At 41.3% G+C, this 17302-nt stretch overlaps 1 protein-coding gene across 1 annotated transcript in view; it reads left to right on the forward strand.

Moving 5' to 3' along the window:
• LOC118836883 (WD repeat-containing protein on Y chromosome-like) overlaps nt 1-17302 on the forward strand; it is a 175262-nt gene that overhangs the window by 69000 nt on the left and 88960 nt on the right. Inside the window, exons 9-10 of the mRNA XM_036744003.1 lie at nt 6347-6464; nt 13935-14004. Coding sequence (XP_036599898.1) covers nt 6347-6464; nt 13935-14004 — 188 coding nt within the window. The remainder of the gene's footprint in view (nt 1-6346; nt 6465-13934; nt 14005-17302) is intronic.

Consider the following 17302-nt stretch of genomic DNA (forward strand, 5'->3'; position numbering starts at 1 on the left):
TTTTGGTTTTATTACAGTGAGAATATTAATATGAATATCATCAAGTCCCTCTAGGAATAATTGATCATTGGACAAAGATTTGTATGGTAACATAAATTTGCACCCTTAAAGGTAGAAAGGGTTAAACTGATGTTTGCAGAGGGCTTTAATACTGTGTAATTCATGATAACCCTGCCTTCCATCTTTACCACCACTCTAATCTCTTTAATCACTTCCAAAACAGAAAGAAATTTTAGGAAGTTTTGTGAGTCATCTAGGGCACGAACCAACAACAACAACAACAACAACAACAACAACAAACAACAACAAACCCATTACCTGGTGGCCAGTTTTCTTGTGAGGAGTTTGTTCATACTTGGTTGAATTGGCCCTTGAACAATAAATAGTTTGCCTCCATCCCCAACATAAGATTTTTATAGCCTAGTGAAACCTGGCAGATCTCGAAGCCACCTACATGCCAAGATGAGATCCTGAAGAGATGGCAAAATAAAGTGAAACCAAACAGATCTGCTGGTATTTCTCATAGTAATATATTTTTATTGACAATAATTATAGAACCATACCACATGTGGACTTTGCTTTCTCAGTATCCAGTGTACAATGAAAGGGAGTGACTCTTTAGAAGAAGTTGGCAAGAGTGGCTGGACCCGATGAAAGATAAAAAAGAAGTCCATTTTGGAGGTGATGAAATTTTAAAGACACTCAGATGTCAATTTTGAAATTATCTCAGAAAGGGGAAGACCAAAATAAAAATGGAGAGATCACGGTTTAAAAAAATGGTACCAGGAAATTTTAACACCAACTGCTCATATAGGCCTGTTTTGTCATCTCTATAAAATATGCATGAAGATGATACAAACATGTTTGATGGGTATCCTTGATGAAAATTTGAAATGGGGAGACTCGGGCTTTTGGAGACACATGCATATATATGTACATATATATGTAAGTATGTATGTATGTATGTTTGCATATGTGTGTATCAGACCATCCCTTTATGATCACACCACTGAATAAGAAGTATAGAGAACATAAGAACCTGCTTGTTGATTTAGGACAACATTCAGCCTTAAAGACTCTTCTCAAACAAGGTGTCTCTCAAGATGAGACATATGTCAAAACTGGAAAACACCTAATGACAGACACCTTTATAGGAATAGCTTTGCTCACTTATCAGTTGAGTAGTGACATCAAGGGAGCTGTAAAACAAAGAGTCACGATCACCTAAAATGTTGGTCAGTGTCATGGAAAATGTCCCACACAGAGTACAAACAAAAAAAGGCATGGTTGTATTCATTACACTGAGCTCTGGAAGACCACAGAGCCTCCCTAGTGAAATCCAAAGGACAGCGAAAGAAAGAAAGAGAAAGAAGGATAGAATGAAAGAAAGAAAGAAAGAAAGAAAGAAAGAAGAAGAAAGAAGAAAGAAAGAAAGAAAGAAAGAAGGAAGGAAGGAAGGAGGAAGGAAAGAAAGAAAGAAAGAAAGAAAGAAAGAAAGAAAGAAAGAAAGAAGGAAAGAAAGAAAAGAAAGAAAGAAAGAAAGAAAGAAAGAAAGAAAGAAAGAAGGAAAGAAAGAAAAGAAAGAAAGAAAGAAAGAAAGAAAGAAAGAAAGAAGGAAGGAAGGAAAGAAAGAAAGAAAGAAAGAAAGAAAGGAAGGAAGGAAGGAAGGAAGGGAGAAAGAAAGGGAGAAAGAAAGAGGGTAAGAAAGAGAGGAAAGAGAGAAAGAAAGGAAGGAAGGAAGGAAGGAAGGAAGGAAGGAAGGAAGGAAGGAAGGAAGGAAGGAAGGAAGGAAGGAAGGAAGGAAGAAAGAAAGACAAACCTTCTGTTAGGGCTCCTGCAGAAAGAAACATTACTACAAAGTCAGCAGGGATTTGCCCCCTGACATGGTATTGACATGGTGCGATGTACTTCCTCTCCCAAAGGTACCAACATCACAAGAAGGTATAATTTCTTGAGTGAGACAGGGCTAACGGAGTATCATGAAGCATGGACGGTGGTTGTGAGAAGGAAGTGCAATACCCTCCCCCACCTCCTCCACCCAGGCTCTGAGTCTCTGTAACCATCTTGCCCCACTCTCCACAAAGTGAACTGCCCCTGTGCCTCCAGGCCTGGGAACCCACATCAAATGATCACTTGTGACTGTCGGTGATGGTGCTATGTGCTAGTCTTGGGGTGTCTTGTAGACTCTGTCCTTTCACTCCCTCAACTAAATTTGTCCCAGGTGGCAAAATTTCCAGTTATGGCTTTGTATACATGCATATATGGATACACACATATGTACGTATGCACATATGTATATATACATATATATATATGTGTATGTATAACTCATCCCAAGAAGAGCAATTTTAACATAGGTCTTTCAAGTGTAACACAGAAAAGCATGGGTAAGAAATAAAAAAATATCAAATATTGAAACTAAGTCTTGCTTGAAGATGATTTTCTCCATTATTGGAGGCAACTGAGTGGTACAGTGGTTAGAGCACTGGTGCTAGAATCATGAAAACTCGAGTTCGAATTTGATTTCAGACACTAGTTGCATGTGCTGTATTGACCCTGGACAAGTCACTTAACTTCTCTTCACCTCAGTTTCCTCAATTGTAAAATGGAGATCATAATAGTACTTACTTTGCAGCATTATTGTGAGGATCAAATAATATTTTTAAATCACTCAGCATAGTACCTGGCAGGTTGTTGTTGTTATTTGTCCTTCCTTCTCAAAGAGGACCATGACGTTGGGGAGGTGATGTCATGACTTGCAAATGAATTGAATTTAAGTGAGGCAGGTGTATGCAAAGCCACCAGCCTCGCTTTCTCCTCCAGAGCCATCTGGATCCAGTTATGAATCAGGAGACTGGAGATGGCCCTGGATGCTGTGGGAGACCTTGGCCTTTTAAAGCTTAGGTCTTTAAGAGGTCTCAGTTTGTCTGAGGCAACACCCATGCAGTGATTAAGGCTAGGAAAGAAATGAGCCAAGGAATGGCCCCTTCTGCCTAATAAAAAAAATCAACTTGGGAGGGGAAGACCCTCCCCAAAACAATTAAAATTTACAGAAACAGAAGCAATTAGTATTTACTTTTTTACCACTTGGGCATCTAGGTGGTCCAGTGGATAGAGCACTGGGTCTGAAGTCAGGAAGACCCTTGAGTTCAAATTCAGCCTCCAACACTTGATAACTATGTGACCCTGGGCAAGTCACTTAACCCTGTTTGTCTCAATTTCCTCATCTGTAAAGTGAACTGGAGAACAAAATGGCAAACCATTCCAGTATCTTTGCAAGAAAACCCCAAATGGGGAAACAGAGAGTAAGAAATGACTCAACAAAATTATTTACTCATTGACTTACATTGTAATTTCAAAGAGCCTTTCTGTTTGATATTAGGTTGGCAGTGGCTCTCACTTTAGCTTTAAGTTTCTCATTACATCCCACTCTCCTCACTCTCACCTCCTACCTCTGTCAAATAATTTATTATCTGAACAAACCTGTGAATGCCATAGGGAAGCTTTCTCTATTTGCAGGAATCCCAGAGATAAACCCTTTTGCAAAGTGAAGAACCATTCTTCAGTGCAAATAAGCGTAGGGAATTCTCCATTGGGAATGGGTATTTTTCAGCCCTCCTACTATTTAGGGATCAGGGTAACAGGACCAGAATCTTTTGGCAGTTCTTGCCTCTGTGGGTAGAGGGGATGGGGGTACTATGGACAATTTTGCCAAGGCTCTACCCAGACAGTAAGTGGGTTTCCCAGTAAGATGCAGGATGACCCAAGGACCACACTGTAGCAGCTGCCTCCTTCCATCTGTCTGCTTCCTCAAGAGATTCATGTTGATGCTAGTGAACATCAGTCTCATGTATTCCTCAGCCAGCTGAAAGCTGAAATTCAAGGTGGACAATTTGCTGATGGCACAAATTTGCTCAGATTCATCAAAGGAAGGCCTCGGACAGGGATCTGACCCAAGGAATGTCAGAGCAAATGAAAAACTGGGGGGAGGGAGAGACTAGCAGAAATCTCTTCCTGCTGATGAGTCTTGAATTAGTTATAACCTTTCCAGAGAGCAGGGAAAAATTCTGGCTTTGTCACAGGTAACCCAGAGAACGTCTTCCATTTGCTAGCTGCTGGTCATAAAAGTGAATAAGAGGTTTGGCTGAATTAAGAAAGGGTTGGAGGATAATTTAGAAACTATTACAATAATGGCATTATATAAATCAGAGCCCCTTCCTTACCTCAGAGCTTCTCTCTTCTCTGCCATGTTCTCTCCCTCCTCCCCTCTAAAATTAACTTCTTACAATGGAGCTGGGCCCTGGGTTTCCAGGCAGCAGTGGGAGCGGTTTAAGGCTTTCTCTAGAATTCAGCACATAGATCTCTTGAACGGTTAGTGTATGCTTCACAAAGCATCAATACCCTTTTATTTTTACTTCCCCCGGCTCTCCATGACTGTCTCCTGGACATTTGTTCTCCCCAGCCCCCACCATGGCCCTTCACAAAACCTCTTCACTGAATCTTGAATGCTTCCTGGGGAAGGGAGATGCAAATGATGGGCAGGAACATTGAAGAAATTAAGCTTGAGGGAGGGAGGAGAGAGCTAGAGAGCTTTTGGATGAGGGAAAATTAAAAAGGAACAAGACATATGTGTCAGGAGAGAGAGAGAGGGCCCACAAAACAACCCGAAGGTATGAGGCAGCTCGACTGAGCCCTGCTTAATTGGGTCTGTTGTTGGAGAACAAAAAGGTACCTTATTAAATGACAAAAAGCAGGCTTTTTAAGTGTCTCCCTTTAAAAAACAAAACAAAACATTGGATTGGCCTTCTTAGGATGTGGTTACAAAAGCTCGAGTCAAATATGCTAAATGCAATGGATGGAAAAATACATGGAAAAAGGAAAAACTCATATTTGAAAGTGCCGTGGCCTGTAGTCAGTATGCGTTTGTATATATTTATATGGAATGGAATGGAACAAATATTTATTAAACACCTACTATGTGCCAAGAATTGTACTAGGCACTTTACAAGTATGATCTCATTTAATGAAACATTTATATTTAAGATCAACAAAGAACATTGCCTCATTTGTGTCGTGCCCCTTTACATTGCAAAGAGCTAGAGAGCAGAGATTGTGCAGGTAGTTAGAGCTTCCTACCTACAAATCTATAAGCATTTAATTTACTATGTGTCAGGCATTGTGCTAAGCACTTGAGATACCAGCAACAAAATGGTACCTGCCCTCAAGGACCCTACATCTTACTGGGGAGAGATAGCAAATAAAAGACAGCTAGAGAGGATGGAAGGAGTGTTGGAGCATGGTTTGGAGGAGGAGCTGGCACAGACTTGATCCTGGAGATAAAGCCAAGTCCCAGGTTCCTGTGAGGAGGATGGGTTGAGGGAAGATGGCATGATTTGTAGCTGGTGGCTGGTGGTGTTGCTACTTTTCCTTTAATAGCCTGAACAACAGGGGAATCTGATCTCTCCATTCATTTGTACTAAGTACAGCAAAGCCCCACATACAGAGAGGCCTGTCCCTTGATTTGTGGGATGGGGGTGTGATTGTGTGGCACAAAGGGAGGCAGAATAGTCATTTCTAGCCTCTTCTTCCTCCACCCTTCTCCAAGGGAGACTTTAATTCCTGCCAGAGGAGAAGCAAGGAGCTGGGATCAGAGGCTACTCTTGTCTCCTTGGAAAGGGGCTACCGTGCTAGAATTACATCTATCCACTCCCTTAAATATTCATCTAGGAGACTGCAGAAGCAATGAGAAGAGAGAATTTCATGGAGTGGATGGTAAACAAAGTCAGTGTCATAGAGAGATTAAGCAGATGAAGATTAAGTAAAGGCCACTGAATTTGATGAGGAGTGACCTCCAAGGGCACGGTAGGAATAGGACCCCATCACAAGGGGTGAAGATGGGAATGTAAGACTAGGAAGCCAATATAGTGGCTATAGTCCACAAGTTTAAAGACCCTGAGTCCAAAAGGAAATTCAGAGTTCGGATGGAAGCTTGAAGAGGAAAGATAAAACCAAGATTTTTTTTAAGATGAGGAGGGCTACCTCAGCATCTGTGAAGGAAGGAACCCATGAAGAATGAGATTGAAAATGTCAAAGAGGGAGATGGCAGAGACATACAAGGATGTAAACTTTGTGTCGATTGTGGTTAGAGGGTTTTATATACTTTCTTCGATTCAGTGAAATTCAACAAGTACCTACTTACTATGTGCAAGGCACTATGTTATGTATCGTGCTGGGAATTCAAAGACAAAATGAAAGCATCTGGCCTCAAGGAGGTTCTATTCTACTCTTCATAACCCTTTATTAAGCTAATATTATCTTCTACTTTGGATCTTTAAACTTTTTTCAGAACCTGGAAGAAGCTACCTCCAGTCGAAAACATGCCAACTGTTAAAATTGGCAGTGCAGTGAGTTCTCCCAATGTCAAATATGTTCGTTGGAAAGTGCATGAAGATTGGGTGACTCAGGTAAGAAGCAGATTAATACCAACAACTTACCAAGCTTCCCTCTCTCTCCAGGCAATACTTAAACAAATAAGTGAAAACCACATTCTTCATAGTATTAACCCAGTATAAATTACCCCAGTCAGTCTAGCAATCATTTGTTGAGTACCTACTATGTGCCAGACATTGCTAGATGCTGGAAATACAAAGATAAAAATAGAACAGTCTTTGCCCTCAGAGAGCTTACATTATATTGGAAATGATGATCTATTCAACCAGCTCTAAACAGGTATTAACTGGAATATCCAAAGGAGACCAAGACATATATGAAAGTCACTCTAAGAGATGCAACATGTATTGCAATATTCATAAGATGATGAGTGTGGTTCAATCAGCCTTCCCTTGGCATGGCCACTAACAATTCCTACCTTTGGCTGGCTTTCCATTTTAATCAGAACATTTGGAGTTGCTGTGCTAAAATATCCTAGTGGTTCCTGTGTCTGAAGAGGAGATTTCTTTTCCTCTATCCCAGGGAATGAGTTGGTTAAAATGACTCAGGGCTCATGGGACCCATGATGTACCCCTGTGACTTCTTCTCATCTGGGGGGAGTTATATCAGTGCAATTAAAGCTCTTGTGAAGGAGAAGCATTGTCCTCCATGTTGAATCCATGCTGAAGTCAGCTCCAAAGAGAAATGCTGACCCAGCCGAGAAGAGCAGGAGGATGCTCTGAGCAAAGCTGCTTCAGGAAAATAGGAATGGTGACATCTATTAAAGGAAGGTGAAGTGACACGGGGCAGCTAGGTGGTGCAGTGGATCAAGCACTGGGCCTGGAGTTCAAATCCAACCTCAGATATTTGCTAGATGAGTGACCCTGGACAAGTCACTTAACTTTGCCTCCGTTTCCTTATCTGTAAAATGACCTGGAGAAGGAAATAGCAAACCACTCCAGTATCTTTGCAAAAAAAAAAAGTCCAAATAAGGTCATGAAGAGTTGGACACAACTGAAACAACTGAACAACAAGCTGGCACTTACATATCTCTGTCCAAATTTCCCAGTCTCCTTTGAACAAATAGAGAATTACACTGGATGATAGGGAGTGGCATTAAAATAGTCTTATTTATAAAAAGAGAGGATGAATGGGAGTATAGGAAAATACCATAGAGGGAAGAAATAACCATGAAAAGTTATCAAGGCAAACTTGATAGGTGAAATGGGGAATAAAAAGAGAAAGAAAGGCAGAACCAAGAAAAAAAACAATGAGATAGAGGCAATTAAGACTACAAAATAATAACCATAAGAAAAAGGAAATAAATAATAAGTTAGGCCTGTAGTGAAAAAGAAACACAAATCCAGTTCAACAAAATTCAATTAACATTTATTAAGTACCTAGGAATTTTCTTTTAATGGGAAAAAAGTTAGTCCTTTTCCTCCAGGAAAGTTACATTCTGCTAGGATCTGACATGTACACACAGATGAATAGAGGATAAGGTAAAATGTGGTGGGTCAAGGTTAGAGAGAGAAAAACAGTCTTAGAAGAATTTAAGAGTACTCCGGCTTCCTAGAAGAGGCGGCACACAAGCTGAGCCTTTAAAGAGTACACTTTTGAAAGGTAGAAATGGAGAGGGAGTTCATTCCTGGAATTGGGGCCAGACTGCCGAAATGCTTGGAGGTTTAAGATGTTGGATAGAAGGACAGGTCACATATACAGGCAGGTGCTAGTCTAATTTGGCTAGAAAGTAGAGTGAATAGAGGGGAGTAGTATGAAATAAAGCCGAATAATGACAGCAATGCTAGAGGTAGAAAGGATTTTTAAAAATAGTCTGATATATTTCTTCATGGTATAAAAAGCATGAAGAACCCAGCTGCTATCATAGTATCTTGCTCATCATAGACATTTAATAAATGTTTGTTCAATTTCATAGAAAAGGATAGACCCAAGGCATTTTGTAACTTCCATAATAATTCCTCCTTTTCAGGGCCGCTCAACTTTCACCCTCTTTGGAAAAGCTGCCTTCTTTTTTAATTCATCATTCAATCAACAAAGATTTATTCATTGACTACTTTGTGCCAAAGAATGTATGGGGTGTTGGAGGAGGACTGGCACCTCTGGTGTAAGGGCTGTTGAGCCCTTTTCAGGGCTGTTCATCCAGCTTTGGTGACCACCTGACACTCACCTCTCACCTGTGGCTCCAAGAAGCTATAGTGTGTGCAGTGGCAATACCTCAGTAAACCATCTCAGCAGATGGGTGTGTTGGTAAACAAAATGGGCTCTTAGCACTCAGTTCAACCAAGTGCCCTTGAAGAGTTCAGCCTTTGTTTCCTTGACTAGATTTGGGAGTCCTTGGTGGCCTCCTTGCCTCAGGGGAAGGCCTAGTTTACACATGAGTTTGAGTGACATGTCTGGGACATCAGAGGCTTTTAGACCACGTGGGTTTAAGTCGCCTCTTTGTGATGATTCCAGGTCATGTGGGCGAGTCGCATGTGTGACTCACCCCTGACCCTGAAAAAGATATAAAACCAGGGGTTGGCTTTCTCTTCTTTGGAGCTCTTACCCACAGCTGTGGTGGCATGCATGACTCTGGGCCAGCCCTTGTTACGAGCTCCTGGGCTGAACTTAGATGTTGGTAACTATGAATTGTATTGGGTCTGAGTGTCAATGTTTGTAATTTGTTTGTATTTGCTCTGAAGTTCAGGCTGCTGGCTTTTTCCCCCGAACTAAGTGAATGGTATTTGTATGCTGAATTAAAGTAAGCTTGTCAACCCCTTAACATTGCTTTCCTTAGTAAAGCAGATCAAAAGAACCTGGGCTTTTGCAGCGTGCTGGTAGCATTCTTGTTGTTGGGCTTGTGTTGTTTTTTCACCCCCACAACAGCTGCTAGCCGGATTGTTGAAACAATGGGCTAAATCAGGTCAAGGGTAACTAATGGGCCACAACCCCACAAGTGAGCTAGGGGAGTATCTACCCCAAGGCCGTGAAGACTTCCCCCAGTGGAATGGGCAGACTAGAACAGTTTGTTCCAGTGGCTACAAAAGCCACTGAAGCAGGTGCTGTGGAGTGCTTGGAGCTTGGTCAGACATCAAAGACGCCAAGGTCATCCACTGCATCCGGGGCCATCGCCAGTCATCCTGACATTTTTCTTCCTGCTGGACTTTAATGACTCTGGAAGAGAGAGTGAGGCTGATGATTTTGTGCAACTCTGCCTCACTTAAATCCAATTCACCCTCGAGTCAAGATATCACCCTATGGTGTCACTGGTCCTTTTTGAAAATGAAGGACAAACAATTTTATATGAAGCACTATGCTAGGTTAACTGGGAATGTAAAATGAAACAAGCCCTACTCTCAAGGAACTAACATTCAAAGAGAGTAACAACATATGCATACACTTATGTGTGTGTGTGTGTGTGTGTGTGTGTGTGTGTGTGTGTGTGTACACACAGAAACGGTACAAAGAGTACAAAGTAAATACTGGGCAACTGAGGAAGCAGGGAGGACTCTAACAACTGGGGGATCAGGGAAGTTCTCCAGTAGAAGGTTTTTGTTTGATTTGTGTCGTGAAGAAAGTAAGGAATTCTAAGGGGTAGAGGCAATGAGGGGTTGCATTAGAGGCATAGGGATAGTCACCAGAAATGAGAGATCTAGTGCTACATGCGAGGAACTAGGAGGAGGCTGGTTTGGCTGGCCCATAGAATACAAGATGGGGAGAAATGTACAACATGACATTGGAAAGAGAGACTGGGGGCCAGGTTGTGAAGGGCTTCCAAAGCCAAACAGAGGAGTTTGTGTTTGTTTCTAGAGACAATAGAGTAAGAGAATGGCGAGGTCAGATCTGTACCTAGAGAAAACCACATTGCAGTTGTGTGGAGGATGGATTAGAGAGGAGACAGTTGAGAGCACTGACATAGTTCAGGTGAGAAGTGACGAGAGCCTGAAAATCTGGTTTGGCTTCTAACCTGGTCCCTTCCTACCTTCTCAGTCTTCTTTTTTTTAAAATTATTTTTATTTTTAATTTACAACATTCAGTTCCACAGGTTTTTACGTTTCAAAATTTCTTTTCCTCCCTCTTCTCCCTCCTCCCCCCTCCCAAGACGGCCTGTAATCCATTGTAGGTTCTATATTTACCTTCACATTGACCTTATTTACATAATAGTCCAGTTGTAAAGAAGAATTATAACCACTTCCCAGTCTTCTTACACTCTCCCAAGTAATGTACCATCCCACGGCACTGGCTTCCCTACTTTTCTTTGAACAGGACACTCCATCTCCCATCTTCAGGCATTTTCACTGGCTGTTCCCCCATGCCTGGGATGCTTTCCCTTTTCACCTCTACCTCCTGGCTTCCCTGACTTCCTTCAAGTCCCAGCTAAGATCCTACCTTATTCACAAAGTCTTTCTCATCTCTCTTAATCCTGGTGCCTCCCCTATGAGATTATCTCCACTTTATCCTGTCTGTATCTTGCTGGCATATAGTTGTTTGTATGTTGTCTTTCCCATCATGCTACAAGTTCCTCAAGAACGTGAGCTGTTTTTTGCCTTTCTTTGCATTCTTATAACTTAGTGCCTGGAACATAGCTGGTGCTTAACAAATGCTTGTTGATTTGACCCAGCAGCAAGAGGATGGCTACATTCAAATCTGCTGAGACAGAGCAAAGACCATATCAGTCACTGAAGAAACAAGAGAGGGGAATGTTCTTGGACTGAGCTTGCCAAAATGGTTTACCATGGCATCTGGATTTCAGGTCCTAACCCTTGTTGTTCAGTCATTTCAATCATGTCTGACTCTTCATGACCCCATTTGGGTTTTTTTTTTGGCAAAGATACTAGAGTGGTCTTCCATTTCTCTCTCCAGCTCATTTTACAGATAAGGAAACTGAGGCAAGCAGGGTTACATGACTTGCCCAGGACCACACAGCTAGTAAGTGTCTGAGGCCAGATTTGAACCCAGGTCTTTCTGACTCCAGGCCAGGTACTCTGTCCACTGTGCCATCTAGCTGCCCTTCCTAACCCCAGTATGTGATTTTCTATGGTTCCCTCAGGATTTGGTCATCTCTGTTGGGCACTCAAGGGCTATGTCTGTGTCCCCAAGAAGAATGGTCTCAGAAATTTCTACAAGTCACATATAGCCAAGTTGGGAAAATGGAAGAGTGACCAAAGCAGTCCTTTCCCCTGGAAAAATGCCAAAGAAAAAAGGAGTCAATGAACCAATTTTACTTTGAAGGAGAGGCTTCTAATGGAGTTAACTCAATATAAGTTAACAGTGTGGCATGATAGCAAAGAAGTCAGTAAGATCTTAGACTCTCTCTTGAGAAACAAGGTAGCCAGGACGACAGAGATAATAGTCCTATACCATCTTCACTACCATATGCTACCCTAGTCAAAACACATCTGAAGTATGTTAACATGGTCTCTATAATGACTATACTATATGTTAGAAATTCTGAAAGTAATTTCTAACATATAGTATAGTCATTACAGAGCCCATGTTAACAAGTATAGTGCTCAGTTCTGGGCGCCAAGACCTTTTAGGAAGGAAAGAAGAAGATATGGTATGTCCAGAAAAGTGTCACCAAAACTACAGACAGCCTTAAGATCATGCCATTTGTGAATGAGCTGGGGATGTTTAGCCTGGAAAAAAGAAAGGAAGACTCAGAGCATTGGACACCTGGACAAGTTAGACAGCTGTCCAGTTACTTAAAGGGCTATCATGTGGGAGAGAAAATAATTTGTTTTTCTAGGCCTTAGATGGAGTAGAAGCAATGGAAGTTGCAGAGAGCAGATGTAGACTTGATATAAAGGGAAATTTCCTAACAATTAAAGTAATCCCAAAGTGGGTGAACCCTCCATTGAAGTTCTTCTTGTTGAAGTTGGATAACTGGTCATTGGGTATGCTCTTCAGAGTAGGGAGGATTTCTGTTCAATGTGGGTAGGACTAGGTAACCACTAAAGACCCTTTTGACTCTGAGATTCTTTGTGATTCTGTGTAATAGGTTTGTTATTCAGTCATTTCAGTCGTGTATGACTCTTCCTGATCCTGTTTGAGTTTTTTTTGGCCAAGATACTAGAGTGGTTTGCTATTTCCTTGTCTACTTCATTTTACAGATGAGGAACTGAGGCAAAGTTAAGTGACTTGCCCAAGGTCACACAGCTAGTAAATGTCTGAAACCAGATCTGAACTCAGGAAGATGTGTCTTCCTGACTGTAGGCCCAACAGTCTATCCACTGTACCACCTCACTATCCAAGTTTGACCCAATTTAAATGATCTTATCCTCTAACAAGATCATCCAGAAGTGATGCTAATGCTAGAAATTTCAGTCGAGGTGATAGACTGGTAAGAGAGATATTTAGGGGCTAGAAGTTTAACAGACTATAACAGCATTGCTCAAAATATGTGTTTGATAAATGTTGGTTGAATGAATGAATGAATGAATGAATGATCTGCCTATGTGTAAGGCCAGCTGTAGCCCTTCTAGCTATGGGCCTGGTTATCCTACTTTAGAACCTCTCCACATTGGCATTATTCTCCCTAAAATGTAGCCGTCAGAGTTGATATACTCTGAAATACTCTGGTTAGGGATTAGGGGGGACTTCACTGAAAAGAGAAGGGAGCCATCCTGGGATATCCCCATCGTTGGTCCCTAAAGCTGAGAGAGGAGACAGGGAAGACCTGTAGGGTGGGCTTAAATAGCTGGGGGAAATAAGCAAAAAGCCCACCTAGTCCCAGGAGATAAGGCCGGTCTTTAGGGGTTTATAAACTGTAGGAGTGAGGTCATAGATATGGAGGGGGGTGCAGGAGAAGGGGAGCAACGCGTATTTGGAGGGGTTGCAGTTAATGGAGGCGATGAAAGGGATGGGGAGGTGCTGAGGAGGAGCCCTAGGCATGGGGGGAGGGGAGCCACGGGGGGGGGGGGGCAGTTAGGGCAGAGTTCGGAGGACTACCACACTACCGCCTCCCTCATTCCCGGCATTTGTACTTCAAGCCTTCCATACTTTAATGGAAGACCTTGATCACTGCACTCTCTTTCCAAAAATAGATGATCCTGGGTGTTATGTGTCACAGGATTTTATGTTCCTCACTATATCTTCCAAATTGAAGGTAACTCATACGAATGAATAAAATGGTTTTCTCTTTCAAGTCCTTGTGGCTCTGATGTGGGTCACATTCAGATTTTTCCCAGAAAATCCTAAAATAGAGAATAGAAACTGCGACATGTTCTGTTAGACATGATACACAGGAATTGTTTGCTCTGGTTTTAGCTTTATGAGAAAGCGTAGAAGGAAGATACTGCCATCAGCAACCACGCCAATACGCCCACTCCTGTCCACCTACACACACATGTTTTTTCTAAATGTTCTTCATGCTTTAAACAAGTGGTTTCCTTTATCCAGAGACACATTTCCAGTGAATTTTAAAATACTGTAACACAGTCTCATTTAATCTTACCCATGATCTTGATGTTAATTGACATTTTCTCTTTCTCTTTTTTTAATAGTTGAACTACTATGATTCCATTCAAGCCGTCATTTCTGCCTCTATCCACGAGCCCACTGCTCTAGTGATAGGTATTATTTATCCATTAATATCAATCCTCTTTAATATTCCCTTAGCTTCTTATTTCTAATCCTTAGGCCTCCTGCCTTCATAGTTTCTGTACTGTTATAAAAGATGATAACAATTTGTTTTTTATAGTATCTTTATAATGCAAAATGTTCAGTTTCATTTATATCTTTTAAAAATTCTATTCATATCTTTTGTTTTATATCACCTTCATTTCTGAGAATATCCCTCTCCTTTCCCAAGCCAAACCTTGTAAAAAAATGCATATATGTGTGTGTAGGGAGGGGGGTGTGGATGGGCAATGGGAAAAGCAGTTCAGCAAAACTAACTTTTATCAATTAAATCTGACAGTATATTCTATGTTCCGCACCTATAGTCCCCCATCTCTACAAAGAAGGGGAGGAAAGGTAAATTTTCTCATCTTTTCTTCAGGTACTCTTCCTTGCTTCCTTTTTTCCATCCATCCTTCTTTTTTTCCTTCCCTCCTTCCTCCCTCCCTCCCTTCCTCCCTCCCTTCCTTCCTTCCTTCTTTCCTTCCTTCCTTCCTTCTCTCTCTCATTTGTATAGAATTCAGTTTGGGGTGGTTTTTTTGTTTGTTTAATTTATGTTGTAAGTCAGGCATACTATTCCTGGTTCTGCTCGCTTCAATTTGCAATAATTCATATAACTCTTCTCAAGGTTTTCTGAATTCTTTGTGTAAGTTTTTTCTTATGGTATTCCATTACATGTAACAATCATGACTTGTTCGGTCATATCCCATTAAGTCGGGTGCCACATATCTGGAAATTCAACCTCTCAACCTCCGAATTCAATGCTTTTTTATAAAACAAAGAAAAACATTTAAGCAAAATCACCCGATACTCACACTGACAATATTCTACCCTAACAGTCTCCCACCTCTCTGCTAAGAGGTGGGAGGTATGTTTCATTATTGATTCCCAGTCTCCTTTTATTGATCTTTTCATTTACAGGGTTGTAGTGATATAGCAAAATGTATTTTTATATGTATCATCTCAAGTGATATTTGCAGTTAGGTGACACAAGGAGTCAAACACTGGCTCTGAAGTCAGGAAGATCTGAGTTCAAATCCATCCTCAGACACTTACTAGCTTTGTGACCCCTGGCAAGTCATTTAACTTCTGTCTGTCTCAGTTTCCTCAACTATAAAATATGGATAGTAATAGCACCTACCTCCCGAGGTTATTGTGAGGATGACATGAAAAGTTTTTATAAAGTGTTTAGTATAGTTCCTAGGACATAATAGGCCCTTAAAATGCTTATTACTTTCCTTCCTTCCTTCCTTCCTTCCTTCCTTCCTTCCTTCCTTCCTTCCTTCCTTCCTTCCTTCTCAGGGACTGTTTAATTTGGATTCCTTGGTGCCTAGCACAGAGCCTAACAACATAGTAAGCACTTAATTAGTCAATTCTGAACTGAATTCTGACCATATTCTGAGATGAGCTTGGGAAACACAACATTTTAAAAACAAATTTAATTTCATCACAATATTGATACCCAAGGTCATACTTTTCCCTTAATTCTAAAGGGCGGGGAGAGATTTTTGATGAGTCAGTTGTTTTTCCAGACAGTGGAATGCTAACTTAAATATTCAGAGGCCTTTAGCATTGATTGTTCCCTTAAATAAGCAGGAGCTCCTCCCCTCAGATGGTTAAAAACTTGCTATGTATTAATAAACTGGAGGATGAGCCACCATGGCATTTTGGCCCAAAGGAATGCTTGCCCAAACCTGTGGATGCAGTCTCAGATCTGTCTGCGTGTTTCTGACTCTAATAGATCACTGATGTCATGACATGGGGCCTAGAGATACTTTTTAGTCTTCTAGGAAATGAGCAGTGTTTAGATGGAAAGGCAGCTGCTGCCCAACCTTCCCTCCCAAGTCCTCCTCCGGCACCCAAGGCCGTCACCAGGGAGATACAGAGCCCAGGGTGAAGCACAACATCCTCCTCCACCCCACCCCCCCCATCCCCTTGTTTCCCACACAATATTGTTGTACCAATGTCATCTGGCTAAAATGAACATCAAGAATGACCCTGAAAGAGAACACAGGACACAAAAGGGTAACATGCAACTTGAGGGATGTACAAGGACAGTAGGTGGAGGTGTATGATGCCATTTGGTGAATTCTAGTCCTTCAGTCCCTAGGAAGGAGGGTGGGATTATAGGTTGATCACACAGATAGATCTTAGACCATTTTTTTAAAGGATGAACTATCACTATTTCCTTCTCCCTCGTATTTCTCCCACAATGATTCACCCCTACAGCCACCTCCTTCCCCACATGCTTAGGAACTAGTGTGAACACCCTAAGGGCAGCCCTGCCTGCAGCTCACTAAGGTTTTCCATCACATTGAACCCAAATCTGCTTCTCTGAATGTCAGTGATGAAGCATGCTACCTGCCTCCTGACAGAGACATGATGGAGTCAGGGAGCAGAATGAGACAGAGAGTTTTTGGACCTGGCCAATGCAGGAATCTGTTTTGTTTAATTATGCATATTTATTACAAGGATTTTCTTTTTATTTTTATTAGTGATGGTGGAATGATGGGAAAGGAGGAAAAAAAATTGTGTTCATTGAAAAATTTAAATTTAATTTTAAAAATCTATTTCTCTGTAACCTCTATCTATGTTTAGTGGTTCTACCATCTGGAGTCAAGTAGAGCAAGTAAATCTAGTCCTTTCATGTGACAGCTTGCCATTGCAATTTGGGTCACCTGAAATTTTTTGATTCTTCAGATATTGTGGTAGTCTATGATTTGCAACCAGGTAACACCAAGAGAAGAATAATTATACTTCAATGTACTGCAACCAATTAATCAGTGAACATTTATTAAGTTCCTACTATGTGCCAGACACTGTGCTAAGCTCTGGGGATATAAAAAGAGGCAAATGACAGTCCCTGCCCTCAAGGAACTTATAATCGAATAGGGGAGACAACATTCAAACAAACATATACAAAGCAAGCTATATTCAGGATAAGTTGGAAAAAATAACAGAGGGAAGGCACTGGAATTAAAAGGGGTCAGGGTAGGCTTCCTGTAGAAGGTGAGATTTTAGTTAGGTCTTAAACGAAGCCAGGGATATCAGTAGTTAGAGTGGAGGAGGGAGAGCATTCCAGGGGGAAAGCCAGAGAGAATGCCCGAAGCTGAGAAAAGTGTTGATGATAAAAATATGGATCTTTGTGTCAGGAAAAAAAAAACCCTAAACAAAACCTAGAGGTCAGTAAAAGAACTACAAAATTTCTCATATGTATTGCAGCCTTGTCTTCTTTTCTAACCAACTCTGGTCC

Source organism: Trichosurus vulpecula, chromosome 2 (assembly GCF_011100635.1).
Source record: "Trichosurus vulpecula isolate mTriVul1 chromosome 2, mTriVul1.pri, whole genome shotgun sequence".
NCBI lineage: Eukaryota > Metazoa > Chordata > Mammalia > Diprotodontia > Phalangeridae > Trichosurus > Trichosurus vulpecula.